The 23,709-nt window shown below is 43.5% G+C and overlaps 1 protein-coding gene across 5 annotated transcripts in view; it reads left to right on the top strand.

Moving 5' to 3' along the window:
- GRAMD1C (GRAM domain containing 1C) overlaps positions 1 to 23,709 on the top strand; it is a 1,366,575-nt gene that overhangs the window by 1,009,020 nt on the left and 333,846 nt on the right. For all 5 annotated transcript variants that reach the window (XM_085621077.1, XM_085621075.1, XM_085621076.1 and 2 more), the window contains one exon: positions 18,285 to 18,403. In XM_085621077.1, the coding sequence (XP_085477203.1) occupies positions 18,285 to 18,403 (119 nt within the window). The remainder of the gene's footprint in view (positions 1 to 18,284; positions 18,404 to 23,709) is intronic.

Below are 23,709 nucleotides of genomic sequence, written 5' to 3'. Positions count from 1 at the left end.
GGGGAACGGTCAGGTGCTTTTTCGATAAATACTGGTGTTAGGCAGGGCTGCGTTTTGGCCCCCTTCCTTTTTAACCTTTATATTAATGGTTTGGAAGGGGCCCTACTTGAAAATAACAACGACTGTCCACTTGTGGCTGGGAGACCCATCCCAGCACTCTTATACGCAGATGACGCAGTTCTGATGTCCCGAACACAGGTGGGCCTTCAGAGGCTGCTGGACAGCTTCACAAATTTTATGAAGAATTTAGGCTTGAGAATAAACACGTCTAAAACGTACTCTATGCACTGTGGGCATAGGACAAAGAAAATTAATACAATGTTTGTTGCAGGACAAAGGATCGCGGCCACGACTAAATTCTCTTATTTGGGGATTCTTTTCACGCACGGTGACACATGGGCGCAAGCGGTTGACGCCAAGAAACTGGCTTTCCTTAGAGCCACCACTGCCCTTATTAACTTCGCTAAAAGATTTGGTAAAAGACCACCGGTGGAACTCATAAAAATATATAAGGCCAAGTGTGTCTCATTAGCCACCTATGGAGCAGGGCTCTGGGGGCTAGCAGATGTGAATAAAATCCAGCATGTTGAGAACTCCTTTCTCAAATATCTTCTATCAGTCCCAAGTGGTAATACTTCTTCCGTATGTTATGTAGAATTGGGGCTTACCTTTATCTCTGATTTAATTAAGCTAGAGCCTATCCTTTTATGGCATAGGCTCTGGATTAAGGAAGAGGCAAAATTGAATCGGGAGATTATTTTAGATATCTGTAAACTGGATGGGTTTTTGAACATCCCCTGGATTGCGTACATACGTAATTTCTTAAATGACCTTGGCCGTTTGGAGAATTTTAATAATCCGAGTTCACTTGGGACTATTTCAAGGACGGATTTGAGAAGAGAAGGGCTACTGCTTCTGGAAAGCCACAGAATGACAAATGATTCATTAAAAACGACCGTCCTCCAAAATCAGATGATTTTAGCCACATTTAAAATTCATCCCTATCTAACCTTTGTACCTGGTGTATATGATAGATTCATTTTAACAAGATTTAGACTGGGGGTTTTTCATAGATTGGTGTCATTACCAAAGATGAATGATTGGTCGAGAAACCTTCAGCCTTGCCCATGTGATAATAGTTCATCCCAATCAACGATTCATGTTTTATTCTTCTGTAAACTGTATTCCCACTTAAGAAAATTGTACATAGTGCCCGTTTTAAAAATGTTTGGTCTCCGCCAATGTCGACCAGCCTTTCAGGCTCTGCAACATCTTGACAATGAGCATAGTGTTTTTAGAATCGTGATCTTTTTAAAACAAGTTTTTATTTATCGTAAGCTTATGCATGTTTAATTGATTTTTAACTTCATATTTGTCCTTTTATATGTACCGAAGATCGTGTTTTAATAATAATTATGATATATATATATATTTTTTTAAAGTAATTTTCACCTTCTGTACATATTTCTTTCTTATGTGCTTTTATGATTAAATAACATATCAATCGAATAAAGCTTCTGTGACTGACTGACACACCTTGTTATGGGAAATTGATGCAGATGTAGGAAAAACACAAGTATTGTATAGATATGTTGTACAAGCATTCAGGATGCTGAACCACTACATGACCGATTAGGGACAACGATTTAGAAGCAATCTTTAAAGGCAGGAGTAGATTTTATATTAAAATTACACCCATCTCCGATGTCCATGTCTTTGGTATCTATGAGGAGAATCTTGGAAAATCAAGTATGTCTGTGAGTTTTTTCCGTGAGATACCATTTTTCCTCCGACACAAATGGTGTCACGTTACAGTATAGATTTCAATATGTACTAAAATGTTTCCCCTTTTGGCTAGAGGTATTTACATAGCGGTATACAACAGGATATGCAATAACATCTCTTGATTTCCTTGATCACGCCATTTGATTCCAGGTATCCATCCCAAAAAAAGACTAGCTGGAGCGCAGGGGGTTCAGGTGTCCATGATCTCATCTACAGCGTATAAGGTCTCTTCCTTACATGACTTTAGATTTGGATAGTCCCATAAGATATGTTTCATCTGGACTACATGGCCACACCGGTTCCAGAACATGTTTGATTTACTTTTGAACATTTTATGTAATCTGTCAGTCAGATCCATATATGGAGGATCTTGTTGGCTGCCTCTCTTCCCTGGAGCTGGACAATTCCCTTGTGCATTTTGTTGAAGATGGTTGCCTATTGTTCCTGGGGCAGTTTTTCTAGAGTCATTAACCCAGATACTTTGGGTCACATGTTTTGGTTAACTCCTCCCCAGTTAGTATGACTTTTTATATTCTAGAAACTAAGTGTGTATCTTCCATGACTCTCCTCAACAGCTTTCCAGATTCTGTAAGTGGTTATTTAGCTGCTTCGTTTACCTATTATCGTATGACACAGTGCCTAATTTGTGTGCATCTATGCCATGCTGTTTCTCCCACCTGTAGTCTGCTTTTATTTGTTCAAAGATTTTTACTTTCTAGTGGCATAATAGGTCTTCAAATTTAACACATGCTATTGACTACCTACCTACCTACCTACTTTGACTTCGGGTAACATTAGGGTCCCAGTAGCATAGTGTATAAGGTTCTTTGCGAGGCTCCCTCTTTAATCATTGTCGGCCCATATTGTTAACATTGCCCTATTTATTGGGGCCGCACCAGGGTCTTAGCTCTGTGTTTCAATTTTCATCATATAACCTCCCACAAATAACCTCCCACCAGTAAATGATCCTTGAAGTACCAATGGCTCCCAGGCTCCCCTTTTGACTATTCTAGTAGAAAGCTTAAATGCAAAGCTTGATAATTAGGACATAAGATTCCAGACTACCAGGTTCTGTTCGTTCATGTGATGGTATGGTTATTTTGCGCACCAGTGGCTCTCAGACTCCCCTTTTGACTATTATAATAGAAAGCTTAAATGCAAACCTTGATCTTAAGGACCTCTGATTCCAGACTACCAGGTTCTGTTCGTTCATGTGATGGTATGGTTATTTTGCGCACCAGTGGCTCTCAGACTCACCTTTTGACTATTATAATAGAAAGCTTAAATGCAAACCTTGATCTTAAGGACCTCTGATTCCAGACTACCAGGTTCTGTTCGTTCATGTGATGGTATGGTTTTTTGCAGCCACCATGGCCTTCTTCCCTCCATTTATAAATTCTTTGCAAGCATTTTGCAGTTTGTTTTACAATTTGGGCTTTAAATTGTATTGGAATGGCCTAAATAGAAACAGGAACCATCGCAAAATAATAATTTTAACCCAGGTTATACAGCCCTGCCAGGATTGAGAACTGCCATTCCAGCTTTGTAGCTCATGCCAGATTTCTATCAGTAGAGGTAGTAAATTAGCTTTGTTGGATGGCCTTGATAGAGGGGCCTATGTGTATACACAGAAATCTAGTTGTATAAAAGAAAGATGCGTTTTCTGTGAGCCAGGTCTTCTCCTCTTCTGCTAGACTGATATCAACAGTATTGAATTTGGTCATATTAGTTTTAAATCTGTGTACTTCACAGAAGGCTTTAAATTCCTCAATTAAGGGGAGCAATGGACTTTCTGGATTTTCCAGTGTAACTAAGATGTCATCGGGGAAGAAGGAGAATTTAAGCTTCTCACTCCAGCTTCACCACTCATATGGCCAGTTTGTTTTGAATTTGCTAAGCTAAAGGTTTTATAATTTACAAAAAAAAGGATTGACAGTGGGCACACCTCCCTGATACCACTTTGGATCTATATTGCTTATGAGCCCTGAGCATTTAGTCAGACATTACTTGTCAGGTGTGTATATTCAACCAGGACCATTCTCAAAAATAGCCTTGACCAGTCCTCTGTCACTCAATGTCACCTTCAGAAAAATCTTCTCCACTGTGTCACAGGCCTTCTCGCATCAAGCATTAGATGCAACACCTGTGTTTTTGTTAGCAATGTATATTAGGTGTATAACATTCTTTGTGTTGTCTCCCACCACCCTCTTTAATTTAAATCCCACCTGGTCAGGGTGGATGAGGTCTTGCAGCAAGTGATGTAACATATTAGCAATTACGTTAGTGTATATCTTGGTATCAGCTACAGTTTTCAGGATCTTTCCCCTTTTTTATGATCACCAAGACGTTCTACTTAGTCATTGTCAGGGTGACTGCTCCCTTCCTAGGCATTTCTTTGAACTCCTTATCCATGATCCCTATCACATGGGACCATCATTTCTTATAAAAGGCCGCGGTGTAGACTTCTGGGCCTGGGACCATTGAGCGTTTAACAGGGTTAGTCACCTTAATCATTCCTTCTGCCTGTGTGGGACTTTCTGAGGACTCAATTTGCTCTATTAATAGTTAGCTTAATTGCTTGTCTCATATATACAGTATTCTGATGGATACTTCTAACCGCTGATTAATCACCTTGCAAATTACCCCAGGCCCCAGACTGCATCAGGAAATTATTCTCATTAGTTTCCTTGCATGCCGGGTTAGAAGTAATGTCAGGGCAACTTATAAATGTGACCTCTATGCTTTAAAGTTAGTTCCTGTCTTTCTACGCCTTCCAACATGGATCTGGATCTTGCTCCCTCATTTCTGTCTCTTGACAGAAAGTTTTCTTACAGATTTCTACAGTGTGCTAGGGACATGTCTTACTACAAAACTAAGATTTAAACCCTGCAAGAATTGCCACAACCAGATGTTGGTGATGGACCCCACGATGTTGGTGTCAGATGCACTAACCTGAGATATCCTGAACCCAGCGGGAGCAATATTCGTGCTTGTCCTACCATGGCCCTCACTGGTCTGTTTGTTCACTGGACACCCTCGTCTGTGGTTGCTGGTCAGGCGTTACCCTTGACAGAACAACTGCTGTTTTGATCTTCTCATCAGGGAAGGCTGCAGGTTTGCATAGGAAGTGTAACTTACATTGACTAACGAATATGGCATATCTTTTGGGAACCCTATAGAATCTTTCTGGAGCTGCAGCTGGAATGGTGGGATGCTGCACTGCATGTATTGTTTGAGCCTGAGCAAGTGTGGCAGTTCTAACCCCGGGTGGAGAGAGAGGAGGAGAGGAAGCGGCAGTATGAGTAGAAGATGTGCTGCCAGTCATGAGTAATGGAGGAGGAAATGCCCATGGATTTTCCTTACCACTTGTAGAACCAGGCTTCCCCTTGCAGGACAGTCCACCTACCTCCCTAGTTCCCTACGTAGTACTTGGCTTTCCACTCATGAAGCCTGCACTTCAACTTGTAGACTCATGATTGTTTCTAAGATGGATGGCAGTACCTGGTTAGCGTCTACCTGGTTTAGCATACGTTGGCTAGGCAATCTGTCAGATGCCCTTCCCATCAGTTTTCCTGAACCCAGTGGGAGTGATATTCGTGCTTGTCCTACCACGCCCCTCACTGCAATGCGAACCGCATTTCTGCCGCCTGTGTCTCAGTGAAGAGAATGGAGGAGTGGCAAAAAATAATTAAGAAACAAATCTGGTACTGTTGGCTCACTGGACACCCTCATCTTTGGTTGCAGGGTAGGCGTTGATTTTGTCGCAATATCAGGTGGGCGTTGAGGATGTAGTGCACACTATGATATATACATAAACGAAATTACTCACAGATCATCACACCTAATGCAAACACTCCCCTGCACATCTCACCACACCACACTAATCTGTATTTCCTTTTCACTCAACCAGATCAGCAGGTTGCCTAGGATCTTGGCTCAGGAGGATGGCATACTGTAGCCATCAGTTAAGTCACTGAATAATCACCTGAAGAAATGGAGCCATTCTCCAACCCGAAAATGCTGTAAGGCACCTTACACGTGCCCTATAATAATGAATTGTCCATCCCTGACCCAGGTAAACCTTCTGGTTACTTCACTCTCCAACTAGCGGCTATCTCTAAATATTGCAGCAAGGTGGGAATGAGATGCTGAGGGTAGTGTCATGCGCGCTAGCAGTTATAGTCCTGTATGTACTGACTTGTTACCTTTGCCGAGAGCTGTTGTGGCCAGATTCTATTGTAAGACGTTAAAGATGCCCCTTTGCGGATGCGTGACTGGTGCCGAGACTTGCTGTACAGTTTCAGATATGCTGATGTCCACTGTAGGTCCGTGACACAGGCTGACAATGTCCACTCCAGACTCGTGACACAAAATGATGCGCAGCTGTTCTCTGCAGGCTCGTGACTCCGGATCCACTAGATGCTGTTATCATGAAGTTCAACCGCGAGAGGTGAGACATCGGAGCGAGGCATCGTAGCTGGGCTCCATGCTCTGCTCTCTCGCAGCCACACACTTTTGGTCTCCACCTCTGTACAGGGTCCCCCCTGAGACCGCGCTTCATGCGGAGGGGCATTCAGAGCGGTGCACAGAGAGACCAATGCAGAAGAGCGTGTAGAGATGCGCAGCAGTGATTTGGTTGGCCACACCTCGTTGAGCAATACAAGTCCCACCATTTTGCGCTTAACTACAAGCCCCACCATTTTGTGCCTTAACTGTGGAACCTCAAACTGACTAGTCGACTGAATGGATAACACAAAGAAGGGACTACTCACCACCGCAAAGACACAGAAACTATAGAATTCAGTACACTATCAAACAGAAAGAAAGGACCATACATGCTGATCTGCCCCCCCAGAAACAGACTGAGGACAATACCCTTGTAGCTTTGGTTGCATGGAAATAGTAATAGGACTAAGCCACAGATCTCTGTCCATCACTGGATAAGGAAGCAGCCATCTTGGAACGACTGAGACGCAGACACTCTAACCCACTAGATAGATAGATAATACTTTATTCGAGTTCAAGATTCATGAATTCATAAAAGTAACATGTTCATATAGACAAAAGTAAACCACAATAAAATATCGTTACACAGAACATAAATAAGTTACTTTAAAAACTCATTAAACATTTCCTTTTCCTTAAAATACTTTTTAAAAAGCCCAACATTATTGACACACAGTATTCGTCTTGTAAAGATACTAAAAACAATAAGGCGGGCCGACAGTGTCTCCATGAACCATGTTTTTTTAAAAATGGCTTAATCCATCTAGATCTTTCCATCGAATAAAATTTACAAAAACAGATTACATGTAGGGTTGACTGGGTAGACAGATTATCACAAGGGCAATTACATAATTTTCTTGCCCAGTCATTAACTGCGGGGAAGGAAACTAAGCGGAAAAAGACATCGAACCTTAGCCTGGTGAGCAAAAAACGGTCAAAGCCCACCTGACACCATGTTAAATATGGCTGAATATCATTAGAAACCAATGTAAATTGATGTTGAAATACAAGGTTCTTATTGAGTTCAACGCCTAATCTAAGTGATTCAACGTGGGACCAACATAGCTCCTTCAAATCCTTTCTTGTTAGACTGCACATGGTCTCTGGTTGAAAGTAAAACTCGGGTCTGCCAAGGTCACTTGTGAAATAACAAATATACTTCAACCAGGGTATCCTAAGTGCCATATCCAATCCCATACAATCTTTAAGGATATCTCTGTTTAACGTTAATGCTGGGGAAGTCCATACCCTGTACCAAAGCAAAATTGGTTGTATACTAATCAAATCACTCACATAGCGCATACCTAGTTAAAAACTGGGGAACTAGCAGGGGTTGCCAAGATAAATCTTAAGAAAGCATTCTCTACCCTTTGTATTGAGGAGAAATTGTTATTGATCCCCCAAATACCTGCCCCATAAATGGCTATACTGATGCACTTGGCTTGGTAGATTTTTAACAGTATTGCAGGCGGTCTCCTCCCCAGCTTTTTCGAGAAGATCATAAGTGCAGCAGTAGCTTTCTTAAATGACAAAGTCCTATTTCTAATAGCTGGCCCCCAGGACCCCTTTTCCTCGAGGACTATTCCCAGGTACGAAAATATTTTAGCTGGGGCAAGTTCCTCTTTCCCCACAAACAAGCGGCATGCTCTTTTCTTGCCACTGCCACAGGACATTACAAACGATTTGGAAACATTCAATTTTAACCCCCGGTTATCCATAAACTTTATGTAAGTGTCCAGAGCAGTTTGGAGACCTCTTTGCGTCCCGGACATGATCACTGCATCGTCAGCATATAAAAGGGACGCGATTTGATGCTGATTGGCCTGGGGGGGAATCGCGTACTGCAGCAATCAGAACTTTTTCTAGGTCGTTGGTATACAAGTTAAACAGCAGTGGGGCGAGTACGCACCCTTGTCTCACGCCCCTCTTTACATAGAAGGGCTTAGTGCATTCACCATTTAAACCATATCTGACCTTTGCCCTAGCGCCAGCATACAACTGCCTTAGAAAGGAAATAAGTACTTCATCAACCTTCATGTCGCTCAAGATCTGCCATAATCGATTATGAATGACACAATCGAAAGCCGCACTTAGGTCAACGAACACAACAAAGAGTTTGCCCTCTTTGGCCTGAGTATATTTGCCAACTAGTGACGTGAAGTTGAGAACCTGTTCTACGGTACCGCAGCCCTTGCGAAAGCCGTATTGAACCGGCGATAAGATGTTAAACTCGTCGGCCCAAAGTTGCAAACGGTTCAGGATAACTCGCCCAGTGACTTTCAAAAAAGAGTCCAGAAGGGATATGGGATGGTAACAAGAAGGTTTGTCCCGGTCCCCTTTTTTGAATATAGGTATAATTATTGAGTCTGCCCAAGTATCGATGAAACCCCGCGCACAACTGGCCTCTAAAACACGTGTAAGTAGAGGCGACCAGAGCCCCGGCTGGAGTTTGAATAAATCAATTGGGACGCCATCAGCGCCTGGCGCTTTACTGCCTTTGCTCTGGGTGATTGCGGCGGACAATTCGTCAACAGTAGCATCTAAATTAAACGGGACAAAATCGTCCGCCAATTGGCCCTGAGTAATAGGCTTCTTAGCTACCAGTTTGTCTTTCCCTCCCGGATTATATACCTCAGCGAAGAAGTCGACCCAGGAATCTTCAGTAATGGCCACATCCAATCTATCCGTTTCCCCTTTAATAAGGAAAGGAGCCCTGACCGCCAGCCAGAAGGCAGAGCAGTCCTTTTCCAGGGATGCGTTATATAGGCATTCCCACGCTTCGTTCTTAAGCGCGCGTTTCCGCACCTTCAATTGATACTAATTACTATAATTAAGTCTATAACTAAGGATACCGAACATTACCTTTTTTGGGACATAGTAAGCCAAGTTAATCCGACCCTCACAAACAGCAAGGACCACCTACCACTACGTGACCCACTAATGGTAATGTAGTGGGGGCCTATCACAAGGACTCAACATCTGGAATAAACAGGGAGGCCTGCAACTTCTCCTACTCCCCAAATAATTCTCCCCCTTAGTTTTTTTTTCTTTCTCAAACCATATCATGGAGCCTATGGGCCCACACACCTACTCCATCAAATACCTCCCTAACCTCTCAAAAAATGTGGCCACAAGCTTCAAACATAGTCTACTAAAATCACATCCAGAAACCCCAATCTATGACCCCTATTTTTCAAATAACACAGGACACATTACAAACGACATTATCTTCTACACCAAAAGGAGAGCACAATGGCGGAAAGCCTTTCTCGCCCTTTTCTCAATTGCATCGACCAAAAAAACCGCACACGGGCTCACATTAACTATCATTCCCTCCCCGTTCTACAAAGCAACTGCTACATTTACCATTTATCATAATGGGATTATCCTCATGCAGGCAGCAGACCATAACCTGAATTTACTGGACAACATCTACCCAAGCACCAGACCGAAGGTTGCAAGATCCTATCCCACCTCCCTCGCAAACCATTCTCCTAACCCTCTGTCAGATTCCTTACCTGACGCCCCATCCAGACACTCCCCCTTGGTATCCCATTGTTCATATATATCCACACCAGACCTAACAGACACCCCATCTAATGACATACACCCACATAATCTCCACTCCTTCCCCAGCACCACCACAATCTCTAGCATACCCACCTCGCCTTTCATTCGCATCACCTCGTCTCCAGACCTCCTTCACGCCCTCGCGTCCTCCACTACTACTCCCTTTCCCCACAACCACGCCTTCACCCACCATTTAGTTAGTACTCCACTCCCCACCTCCATCATCATCCCCAGTAACTCCATTACGGGTTCTGCTCCAATCCCCTCTTCTTACATACTTACTCCAGAGCATCCCGCGGTTCCATCTTCTTCCTCTACTTGCACTTATAATCTCACCGTTCCTCCTCCCATAGCTCATTCCAACAACCCCTCACTTCCCCTCTTCACTTCCCCCCTTTCCAGTTACCACCACTCAACAAGAATTTCACACAACGAATCAGATCCTCCTGAAATACACATCAATACCCCTTCACATCCCTTCTCCATCTATCCCTTCCCTATGGACTCCCACTCTGAAAAACCACCATACGTCAAACCAGTTCATGTCTTGCCCCGGGATACCACCAATAACCCCTCCTCACCTTGCTACAGTTCAGGCCATCAATATGATAACTCCTACACCTGACCCCAGACTTGATGAAATACTACTATACCTTCAACAAATAAGAGGACATCCAAACTCTTCACGACCTGATCCGGCCTCAACCCAACCCACAAGTGAATCCTATGCATCGGCAATGCACTAGCTCCCCGCCTCAACTCCCCAAATGGAATACAGTACCCTATCCTAATGCATCATCCCGTCCGGCCAGGAAAAAGAGAACCCTTTCTCCAAGTGAGCTCACCTCCCTGCTTCATTCCTACGAACTTCCTTCCCTACCCTCTAAACCAGCGCACAATGACGACACACAGAAACTGTCCTTAATCCAACCGATCCATCCCAATGCATCTAGAAGTACAAGACACACCCCCAGAGACATTGATGCAAATAACTTGACGAGAATACCCATCTCTCATGACCAGAAATCCACCACTTTGACCAAGGCCCAGCTAAAATGTATCCTACTAAATTGTAGATCAGCATCATGTCATGCTGCCGATATAGCTGACCTCATTATAAACAATAAACCTGACCTTATCATCTTGACGGAAACCTGGCTAAACGAATCATCCTCACCCATCTTAGACATTTTAGTTCCCCCAAATTATTACATCACAAGGCTTGACAGACCTGATAAGCTAGGGGGTGGTATTGCCTGCATTCATAGGAACAACCTCTCAGTGAACCGCTCCAACTCTCCGGTATTCTCTTCCTGTGAATACCGCTGCCTAGACATCTCGAGCAATAACAAACCAATATGTTCACTCCACTCTTTCTACCATCCTCCTGGTAACAACCTCACCTTCATCGAACACATTATGGATATTCTAGCCACAAATGTCGGTCAACAGATTACTCAGATCTTCCTGGGGGACTTCAACCTCCACTGGAACGATCCAAATGACCCAGAGGTCAACAGCCTCAAAGCTTTCCTGTCCGACCTCAACCTATCCCAAATTTGTGATGGTCCCACCCACGATAAGGGCTCAATCCTTGATCTAGTGATCGCCAAGGTAGACTCTATTCAGCTTGATTCGATTCTTCCTTGCGACTGGTCCGACCATCACATCACTTTCCATATCAAGGAAGTAGTTAAATTACTCTCTATCCAACCTAAGAGAACGAAAATCTGGAGAAGGAATCTAGATAACCTCAACCCTACCGCACTCGCAACCGCTAGCCACATCCTCGCACCCCCACTGGATGGACTAGATGATGTACAGGACTTGACCAACCACTACTTCAATTCTATGAACAGGGTACTCGACAACCTAGCACCCCTACAATTGAAAAGAGTCACCACAAAGGCTTCAAACCCCTGGTACGATGGTAGGCTAAATGAAGACAGAAGATCACTGAGAGCCATTGAAAGACAATGGAGATCCGCTCCATCCGCTGCCCACCTCAAACTACTAAGAAGCACCAGAAACTCCTATTACAGAAAGATCAGACGTTCAAAAGCTGACTTCATTTGTAAACAATTAGACCAAGCTGAGAATCGCCCAAAAAAACTATTCGAAATAATCAAGGCTCAATCTAAGGATATCTAACACTCCCCCCAAGTCAACCCAGAAACACTCCCCAATTGTGAAGAGCTTGCCGCCTTTTTCACAACAAAGACTGAAAATTTAAAGACAGACCTACTTAAGGACCTATTATCCCACACCCACCCACACACTATCACCACGATGACCACACCAGTGATCCCGCTTTACTGTCCTACAAAGCTCGACCTCAAGTACAACGCCTCCTGGACCACCTTCAACCTATACAGCGAAGAAACTATTGTCAACACGCTCATGGCTTTGAATCCCTCCAATCATTTTACGGATCCTCTCCCAGCAACCCACTTAAAGACCTTCATGCCACAGCTAATGCCCCTATGGACCAGGATTATAAACACCTCTCTTTTGCAAGGAACCATCCCGGACATCCTCAAAACGGGTCAGGTATCCCCCATCCTAAAGAAAGTATCAGCTGACCCGTCAGACCTGAATAACTATCGCCCAATATCCAACATTTCGACACTGGCCAAATTACTCGAAAAATGTGTCCACATGCAGCTCAGTAACCACATTGACTATTTCAACCTGCTAGATCAATTCCATTCTGGCTTTCGATCTGGGCATAGTACCGAATCAGCCATGACCCACATTATAGATGACGCTCTACAAATACTGGACCAAAATAAAGCCTGTTTGTTAATCTTACTGGACTTATCCTCAGCCTTCGACACAGTCAAACACAGCAACCTACTTGACCTCCTGAAACACAGAATGGGTTTATCTGGAACAGTGTTAAACTGGTTCACTTCCTTCCCCCAAGACAGAACGCAAAGATTCAAGATCAACCAATCTTTATCTAACCCCACCCCAGTCACCTTGGGAGTACCCCAGGGATCTTCCCTCTCCCCAACACTCTTCAATCTATTTATGGAACCACTCACTGAGCTTCTCAACTCCTCAAACATCCAATATCGCATGCACGCCGACGACACTCAACTCTACATGAAGGTCAACTCTCTTGAAGACCTCAAGTCCCTTAACTCTACGCTCCAAAAAGCACAGTGCTGGTTGGCAAGCAACCATCTAAAACTTAACACACTAAAAAACAGAATTCCTCCTTATCGCTCCCCCAATCAGTCATGATCCGCGAGTGGATGCAGCACCTAACCGCACTCGATGGTCAACCTCTCATCATTGATTCTGTGAAATCCCTTGGTATAACTCTGGATAATAAACTAAACCTGCAGAAACACATCAGCGCTGCAACTAGAGATTCCAATTTTCAGATGAACACCCTGAGAAAATTGAAGCCATTCATACCCGCGAATGACTTCAAACAGGCAGTTCAAACCCTAGTAATTCCCAGAGTGGACTATGGGAGTATCGCTCTCTGCGGCCTTCCCAGATCCACAACCGCTCCACTAAGAGCCTCAATCAACACAGCCGCTAGACTCATCACAGGCTCCAGAAGAAACTGCCACATCTCCCCTGACCTACGTGCCCTCAACTGGTTACCTTTTGAGGCCAGAATCCATTTAAAAATCGCCTGTATGACATATAAGGCATTGCACCAAAAAACCCTGAGATACCTTGCGGAGAAATTAGTGCTGTCGGGTGGTAGCAGAACCACTAGGAGTTCTGATAATCTTCTACTTAAACCACGTTTCTTCAAGAAAAAAAACGTACAATCGTACCTTCTCAGGAATGGCCCCTAGGATTTGGAACGCCTTACCACCAGAAACCAGACTGAATCCATCCGCTGCCTTCTTCAAAAAAGAAGTGAAGGCGATTTTCTTGTCCAGATTAACCTGAACTTTCTTATACACTCTCGTTGATATATGCTAGTAGCTAACAGTTACCAGGAATGTATTCGCATAATTTATCGTATTTATATGTATCTGACAATCTCATGCATATGCCCTGTAAAGCGCTCTGATACCCGCAAGGGTCTTGTTCGCGCTATACAAAACTGTTAAAATAAAATAAATACCCATTATAGAAGTAAAGACTGATATCTTGGCAGAAGTACTTCACCTGGCCCGACTCCCATAGTTACTATTACAATTTATTGAAGCCCTTACAGATACTCTTTTGAGTACTTGGTTGAAACCTTGTTCAGGTCTGCCACTTAATTGGCAGGTTGAGAATCACCATCACTCTGCACCAGACAACCCAGCCTTTCTCGCTAAGCACGTAACGCTAGAGATTCTGATGGCAGGCGTTCAACAGCAAAATTAATCCCAATGCTTTTCCTACTACTCTGTCTGATCGTGAATCTAAATACATGGAGACAGTTTGGAGACAGAATTTTTCATCCATCGACCTGGCCCTCAGATCTGTGAATGCCAGCTGTCTTCTGGGCCACTCTTCTCCTGCCCTTTGAGATACTGTGGCACAAGTTTCCCCCACTTTTCTGGATGACGTTCGGGCTTCTCTTACCCAGGCTATTCAGGACGGTTGTGGTGCAGCACAATTTGTGATTTGCTCTGGGTTGGACACAACAAACTGCTTAGAGCGAGCAAAGGGCACCTTGTGGCATTTATGCACCATGCCTGGATGAGGTCTACAGGTTTCTCAGGGGGTGTCCAGACATCCTTAATGTACATGCTGTTTGATGGCTCTCACTTTTTTGGTGAAAAAGTAGACTCAGCCTTAAAGCGTTTCAAGGAGAGCAGAGCCACAGCAGGTTCCTGGGGCCTTTCTACACCTACAAGACAATTCCACCACCAATTTTGCCCTCTTCATGACTACGGTAGAGATTTTCCATTTCGACACAGCCAGACTCCTTTCAGCCCTTTCATAGTCCCGCAGCGGTTCTCAGGGACAGCGTTACGGACAGCAGACAAAATGTGCAGCTAGTCCCCCACCCCTCCAGCAGCACCGCAACCACAATACCGCTTTAGTATGTCCTTGCTGGTACACAGCCACCCTGTCGAAGACTGGTTCTAAAATTTTCTTCAAGGGTGGCAAGCCATCACTTCAGGCAAGTCCTTCAAAGTGTCCATCGGGCAGTGCTCTCCCAATTCTTTCCTCTGTGCCTCACCTTCCACCACCATCATGAAGTATCACCTGTCCGTCTTGCAGCAAGAAGTGCTGGCCCTTGTGGCCAAAGGAGTAATAGAGAGGGTTTGGGCCTCATTAGTAGGAACTGGATGTTACTCCCGCTACTTCTTTATGCAAAAGAGGGACTGAGGCCTTGGTCCTTTTATAGATCTTCTCCCTCTCAATTACCTTCCTGTGGATGGACAAATTCAACATACTTACACTTGGCCAGGTACTGGCTGACCTAGACCCCAGAGACCGGGTGTGGTGTTGGACCTGCTGGATACTTATTTTTATATTCCCATCCTGCCGGCCTACAGGCACTTCCTGCGGTTCATGATGGGACTGGAGCATTTTCAGTTTGCAGTGCTCCCTATTGGGGTCAACAGGATGATGGCGGTTGTTGTAGCCCACCTTCTGATGGCTGGGTTACCAGTCTTCCTCTACCTCAATGACTGGCTGCTAAAGGTGGGCTCGCCCCAAGCGGTTGTCCACTACCTCCAGATGACGGCAAACCTCCTAACATTGTTGGTGTTCATTACCAGTGTGCTGAAGTCAGACCTGCCTGCTTTGTAGACTCTCCCTTTCGTCTGAGCAATTCTGGATACTGTACGGTTTTGTGCCTTTTCCCTGGAATAGGGAGTCAAGGAAATTCGGGCTATAATCACACTGTTTCAGCCTTTGTCCTGGATCTCAGTGCAGATGACTCTGAAGCTTTTTGAGTTGCTGGCCTTCTGTATCGTGCTGGTCAAACATACCACATGGCACACGTAGGCTCTGCAGTGGGACCTCAAATCAGAGTAGACACAACATTGGAGAAATATTTCAGTTTGTATCTAGATTTAGGAGACTGCAAAAGATCTGTTGTGGTGGCTTCTGGACTGCAACTGGGTTAGTGGCACGCCCTTCTCCTTACCCCACCCAATGTTGATATTGGTCACAAATGCATGAGTTGGCGAGGTCATCTGGTAGAGATGGAGATCAGACGCCTCTGGTCACTGGCAGAGACTCAACTCCACATCAATTACTTGTATTGAAGGCTTTCTTGCCAACTATTAAAGACATGCCGGTGCAGGAGGTTGAGGACAATGCACCCCCATGTGTTACTACATTAAGCAAGGCAGGTGGGTCTGAGGGCCCTGTGCCAGGTGACTCTGTGCCTCTGGAAGTGGCTGGATTGCCTGCAAATTTCTCTGGTGGTATACCACCTGATGTGATCTTAAATGCCAAGGTGGACAAACTCCGTGGTGGATCACAAATGGCAGTTTCACCCAGAGGTGGCACATGGCATCTTCCAGCACTGATAAGAACTCTGGCTTCATCTTTTCACCATTGCCCAGAATGCGCAATGTCAGCACTTTAGCATGTTGGACTTTCCAAGGCAGCACTGTGTCAGAGACACCTGCCGTCTAGAGTGGAGTTAGTTTTGTGACTCCTGCACACCATCCTGCCACTACCTCTCCTCCACAACCGGGACCAAGTCACAGTGGTACTGGATTGGGCCAGGAGAGAGTGGTACTCAGAACTCCAGGGAATTCGCATCTGTCCCCTTAGGAGGCTTCTGTGCCTAGAGGAACGTCTGTGGCAGCAGCAGGGCAGGGTGTTGAGTCCAGGCATGCACAATTTGCATTCCCATGTTTGGAGATTGAAGTGCAGCAGTTGACCCCTTTTGACCTTTCTCCTGAGGTTGCTGATATCATCTTGGCAGTGAGGTGTCCCTCCACAAAGTCAGTGAATGCCAGTCGTTGGCGCAAGTTTGTGGTTTGGTGCAGCACCTAACATATTGACACGCTAGAGGCTAAGGTAGCTGAAGTTTTGTTGTTTGTTCTTTATCTGAACCAGCAAGGACTTGCCTTGGTACTGTTGAGGGCTACGTAACAGCTCTTAATTTTTTTGTGGTTCCCATATCAGCTTTCATTATTTAAATCATCTATTATGTAATTTTTGAAGGTTTACAGCATTTGTTTCCGACAAATCCCTTTGTGATACCCCAGTGGGATTTAAACTTATGTGCACCCCTTTTGAGTCTCTGCACAGTTGCCCATTGAGACTTCTTACATTGAAAACAGTATTTCTCCTCGCTATAACATCGTCTAGGCGTATGAACGAGCAGCAGGCTCTTTCTATCAACCCACCTTGTAAAACGTTCATTTCAGATAAAGTGGTGGTGAGGCCTGAGCTCCCTTTATATTGAAAGTGGTCACTCCATTTCATGTCATGCAGGCTATCACTCTTTTGGCATTCTTTGCCCCACTTCATCCATCTAAGGAGGAAGAGATGATCTATTGCTTGAACCCTTAGAGTGCCCTAAACGTTTACATTGATAGTACCAAGGAACATTGAGTGGGAGATCAGCTCTTTCTTGGTTTCTCTGGACCAAAAAAGAGCAATGCAGTGCACAAATGGACCATCTATTGATGGATTGTTCTCTAAATAAAGATGTGCTGCACGGTATCTATTCACAAGGTGAGGAATATTCAGTAAAAAGTATCCTTCCAAAGAACAAGTTACTTAGCTACCATGATGCTCTTTCTGGTGGAAACTCAATCTAACCACATATTCTGTTCTGTGGCCTGGACTCTTTTTTTATTTTTTTATTTTAAATCTAAAATGGTCCCAGTTTTAGGGGGTCTGTATACTGGTCATGCCAGTCTGCTAAGGAACTCTGCATCTTAGGGCGTGGACAGCCTAGAAATCAACTGACATCCGCGGGTGTGTGTGGTGCTTATAGGCTGCTCCACTTGTCACTTCCAGAGCAGAACGCTCACAGGGCCACCTTCAGGTACGCATGAGAACTGCTGTAAAGTTTCTGGATCCAGTCTGACGGCTGGAGAATATTCACAAGGTAAGAAATCTGTGGTAAGAAAAATATTCCACCAGAAAGATCATTAACTATGGTAAGTAACTTTTTCAATTGGGCACATTCATACCTATTTCCATGGTTTTAATTTTACGGAGCTATATATAGCTCAAACTTGACCCAGTATCGGGTATCAGAGCGCCTTACATAGCACCAGTTGCATTACATGAGGACACATTCATTTTTTGTTAGGCACAGGGAGATTAAGTGATTTGCCCAGAATCACAGGATGTTCAGCGTCATTGCTGAGACTCGAACCTGGTTCCCCAGATTCGAGGTCGACCACCATAGCCGTTAGGCCAACTCCTCTCTCTGGTTGACTTGATTTTTCAAAGTGGTAATTTGTATAATATTAACCATATCATGCATCTTTGATGTAGTCTGATGTGTACGTGTGTATATGTTTTATGGACAGATTTAGAAGCCACACCTTGGCAGAAAGAGCCTGGTGGTAACCAGCAGCGAACACTGACCTACACAATCACCTTATCCAACCCAATCATTGGAAAATTCACTTCAGCAACGGACAAGCAGGTAAAGTGCTGCACAAAGAAAAAATCATGGTTGTTAGTGCTGACGCTGTAATTGTTCTGATTGCAACAAAACATTCTTATATAGGTTAAAAAATGTTTGAAAAAATATGTAATTACTTGCTATTATTCAACGGCTGAATTTCACTGGTTTTGTACAAGTGAAACCCGAGCAGAACTATGTCCATGTAACCTTTGTTCTAAGGTTTTTTTTTTCAATTCTATGTGATAACTTTAACAACCCTGTAACCTTTGGAGTTTTTAAGTGAATTTCTAAGATTTTTCAATATCTATTTCCTAACTATAACGTCCCTGTAACCTTTGGTTTTTTAAGTGACTATATATATATATATATATATATCTATATATATATATATCCAAATTCAAACCACAATGAAGTATGCTCTCAGTAAAGGAAGACGAAACCCTCAGTGAAATGTGTAGGTCAGGTTTAATTCACACAACGCGTTTCGGCACGCAGCCTTGTTCACTGAGGGTTTCGTCTTCCTTTACTGAGAGCATACTTCATTGTGGTTTGAATTTGGATATTTTCGCCGGCTTGCTCCGCCGGAGTGTATGCCAACCTCCAAGGGTCCTCGTAATCCAGCAGGAGCACCTTCGTTTCTTGGATATATATATATATATATATATATATATATGTCACTTAAAAAACCATAGGTTTCACACAGGTTATAGTTAGGTGGATATTTCACTCGTAAAAAACCAATGAAATTCCCCTGTTATAGTTAGTTCATATAACTATAACTCGCGCGCCCGCAATCCACTGCTCATGACGTCAGATTACATCACTCATGACCTGGTCAGTGCCATCACTCATGACATCACTGATGACATCATCCTTGTGATAGAGTGGCGGTCGCGCGAGTTATAGTTATCTGAACTAACTATAACAGGGGAATTTCATTGGTTTTTTACGAGTGAAATATCCACCTAACTATGTGAAACCTATGGTTTTTTAAGTGAATTTGCAAGGTTTTTTAAATGCTAATTCCTAACTATAACGTGTGTGAAACCTATGGTTTTTTAAGTGAATTTGTACGGTTTTTTAAATGCTAAGTTATGTATGTATTATTTTTTTTTTCAAGGTTTTTCACCGTGCGCGCACCCCGCGATTTTTAAAAAAAAAAATTACAAAAAATTCCCCTTGGGGGTCCTTCTGTGACCCCCTGACAAAGGCTAGGGGGTCAGGAACTCTCTTCCCTGCCCCCTTTTCACGTTTTCCACCTTTTTTCCCCCTTTCCTTTTCAGTGCGAGAGACAAAATGGCGGCCGACACTTCCTGATTTCGACCGATTCGAATGTTTACCGACATCTAACAACCAATCAGAATTTCGCTCGCGCGCGCATGGTGCACGCGTATAGATATTTATATGCTTTTAAATGCTATTTTCTCAGGCAATACTGAACAGATTTACACCAGACCTGCAAAAGGCACTTCCTTGACCTTATGGCTACCTCTCTGCCAAATTTCACGTAATTCTGTTCAGCCGTTCGGTCTGTAGCTGCGACTAAAGGTCCTATGGAAAAATGCATGAGGAAAACGCGTTTTGGGACCCCCCCCTTTTTCTCGACCCCCGCTTGACGAATCACCCCGAGACTTTCAGGGTAGGAGCTGAGCGGAGCGCCCAATTTGTTTGGAAAATTTCGCGAGGATTCGTCAACCGGCGCCAAAGTTATTCCAAATAGAATTTTGAGATTTCCTATGGAAACACGATCCTAACTATAACTATCTACTGGCGATATTTAAAAATATTAAAAAAAATAATAATAAAAAAAAAATTATCCACACTCTCTCCACCCCGTGTGCAAATGGTGCCCGAAGGGCACCATTTGTGCATGGCTTATAACATATACGAAAAATAAAATATTACCTTTCAAAACGAAGTGCATCATATGTCCTCCATGTGCGCACGGTGCGCGAAGCGCATCGTGCGTACATGGCCCATCTAGCGTAACGTGGGCACCGCGTGCCCACCGTGCGTGCACACCGTGCGTGCACGACACTAACTGCGTAAAGTGGGCGCGCGGTGCGCAAAGCGCACCGTGCGCGCACGGAACGAACTGCGTTAAGTGGGCGCGCACGCCACGAATGGCGTAAAGTAACTTAGCATTTAAAAAACCGTACAAATTCACAGAAAAAACCATAGGTTTCACACACGTTATAGTTAGGAATTAGCATTTAAAAAACCTTGCAAATTCACTGAAAAAACCATAGGTTTCACACATGTTATAGTTAGCGGAAATTTTACTGATAAAAAACCAATGAAATTCCCCCGTTATAGTTAGTGCAGGCAACTATAACTCACGCGACCGCAATCTTCTGCTGATGACATATGTGTCTTTATGGAAAAAAAATATTTGTAATATATGTATAGCTAAAAATGTATGGAAGAAGACATGTGCAAATAAGTGTCTAAATACAGTATTAGCATCAGCAGAGGATTGCGGTCGCGTGAGTTATAGTTGCCTGCACTAACTATAACGGGGGAATTTCATTGGTTTTTTATCAGTAAAATTTCCGCTAACTATAACATGTGTGAAACCTATGGTTTTTTCAGTGAATATATATATATATATATACTGAAATACTGTCAGACCTAAAGACCTAAAGGAGACAGAAGATGTGAAGAATCAATAAAAACAACTGATGAGTGATTTTCTAGACATCTGGCAGTCCCTGGGACAGGACCCACTGGTGGGTCGCAAGTCAATGTTTGTTAGGTCGCAAAAGTGCTGGTCTGTATGTAATATTCAAAATGATTAATGCTGTTTGGGACTAGTGCAAAGGTGCTGAACAGTGTCCCCAAGTCCAGTTTTAAAACAAAACTTTGCCAATAACCTTGCAGTATTTGTTGCTGCAGTTTTTTTACTTCACAAAGCCATTTCTACAGAGAATGTGCTCTATACATTATCATACATTATCGTACACAACAATTCTACTTGTATATGACTTTCACTCATAAATGAAGAAATATGAATGGGACCTAAGAGTCAGAGCTGGCTCCTTTGGATCTCGGGAAGCAGGTTTGAGTCCAGACATTGACTGAACATCATTTGATTCAAGGCAAATCATTTAATCTCCTGTGCTTAACACAAAAATAGATACAAGGCCTTGTCACATATTCTGCTGCAGAAAATGTTTCTCAAATTTTCTAAAATGACTGGTATCAAAACAAAGATTTTCAGAAGTCTTGTGATTTGAGTGAATGGCTGTCAGAGGCCAGCACCCCGCTCTTAAGTGTCCTGCTCCAGACTCCAGTGCGGTTCACCGTCGGCCACTTTTATGGGTAGACCCACTATCTTGGCCACACCCCAATATTAAATAGCATGGATTAAAGTTGCAACGTTTACAAACAATTGCTGATATTACATTAAAAAAATCACCCTGCTTCATGTCCATTTATGCTGATCGGGTCACAAAAGTTTATTCTAAAAATAAGGTTGTGGTTCTAAAAACTTTAGGAAGCACTATTTCAGGGTAATCTGAATATTCCATATCGCTTCCCCAACACACGTCTATAAACGAGTAGATCCCGCAAAGTGATCGTGAGAAGTTGGGCCGCAAGGTATAGTGCAATACCAGGAAGCTCCACTTTCCTCATTCAGTGAAACAATTAACTTGGCCAGCCATGTTGCAATCTAAAGAAGAGTGGTTGTCATGGCACTCGTAAGATACCCCTAGTCCTGCTGATTTGAATGTAGCGCTACACTTATTGAGTAAGGAGAGATCAGTGAAATTTTTGTGATACCCGTGTTTGACTGAAATATAAGAAAGAAAAAGTGGACCTCTCCCTTTCTGGGCTCATCCAGCTGCTGCTTTTATGCAATTTAGCAGCAGTAGATACACAAACCGTAATTTACAATCTGCAGCATATGCTGCTGCAGATCACATGGTGTGCACAATCCAGCCATCTAGGGTTGGGCGCAAGGTTTGCAAGTCGTTTTTCTACAAATAGAGGTTTTGGTAGGGCTCGGTCCCTTTTTGGAGTGAAATTGTGAATCTCCCTGCAAGTTTTCTTTCTCCAGAATTGGATCTTTCATGGATTCACATGCTTGAATCATTTCCATTCATCGCAGTGGGAGACCCACTGTAGAAAAGTAATTTTAAATATAGCTTGGGAAGGACAAAAAGTCTTCACTTTTTTATCATCTCTCTATCATTTAAAAGAGACCAAACTCCAACCAATGAGGTTGCAGGACCCTCTACAACATTCCCCTGAGAGGCTTCTGTCTCAGATATTCTACCGCATGTCGTGTGAGGGAGTCTCCCTTGAGCTCTGCTCAGTTCAACCTACTACTGAATCTTTAGAGGGATTATTATATATATATTATCACCAGTTAACATCTGCTGAACACATCTGACTGCCCACAATGTCATAATTGGCTAGTAAAGGTATTTTCAGACCATGTAGAACTTATGGGAAGAGGCTGCATTCTGAGGAACTACACAGGGACTGCATATACTGCCTCTATCCATCTCACAAGGTAAAGGATTGCATGATCCACCATACTTTTTGATCAAAAACCTTAAAAGACAGAGAGGGGAGTTTATTGCTACGGCTTCCAAAGCTAAAAGTCAAGGTGGACATGGTTTCTGGGGAGGATAGTGAGGACACTTCCTCATCGCCCAAGAGGATTAAAAAATAGAGAGGTCAGACGTTGTCACCTCATTAATCTCCCAAAAAAGTCTAAAATGAAAAGACTCACCATGTGTCTTTTAAGTAGCAAAGCCCATCTAATAACTATTTTCAAAAACGAGGAAAATCTAAGTCAGAATCTTCCCCACCATCCTCTCAGGTTTCTTGCAACTTCAAGAAACCGTTTTTGGCACTGTTTAGGGAGAAACCATTGACTAAGAAATCGTCTACAACGCCATAGACGACTGCGACGGCATCGACCAGGACAACAGTAATGATGGTGATCATAGTCAGATCACTGATGATAACGCAGTCAACGACGCCCATCCCGTCGACGATCAAATTAGTCTCTGCCTCTTCGGTGGCAACACCGTTGACGGTGAAACCAATAGAGTCTACAGTGCCGATCAGACCATAGTCAACGACATCGACCATGATGTTGTCGCCAAGAGAAAAAAAGAAAAGCAAATGAGAAAATGGTTTCTTTAATGCCGGAGTATACATTTTCAAGCAAAGTATTCACCTTGCCTCCTAGTCACCTATTGGATGAGAATGAGTTTGACAATTATTATCCATTTGGTGGGACACATGGTCTATCGGAACTGCATGTGAAGTATCAGCTGGATGATGACAAAGAAGAAGAGGAGTATTAT

This window comes from Triturus cristatus, chromosome 8 (genome assembly GCF_964204655.1).
Source record: "Triturus cristatus chromosome 8, aTriCri1.1, whole genome shotgun sequence".
Classification (NCBI taxonomy): Eukaryota; Metazoa; Chordata; class Amphibia; order Caudata; family Salamandridae; genus Triturus; species Triturus cristatus.
The sequence above is the reverse complement of the archived record's forward strand: the minus strand, read 5'-3'. Positions and strand labels throughout refer to the sequence as shown.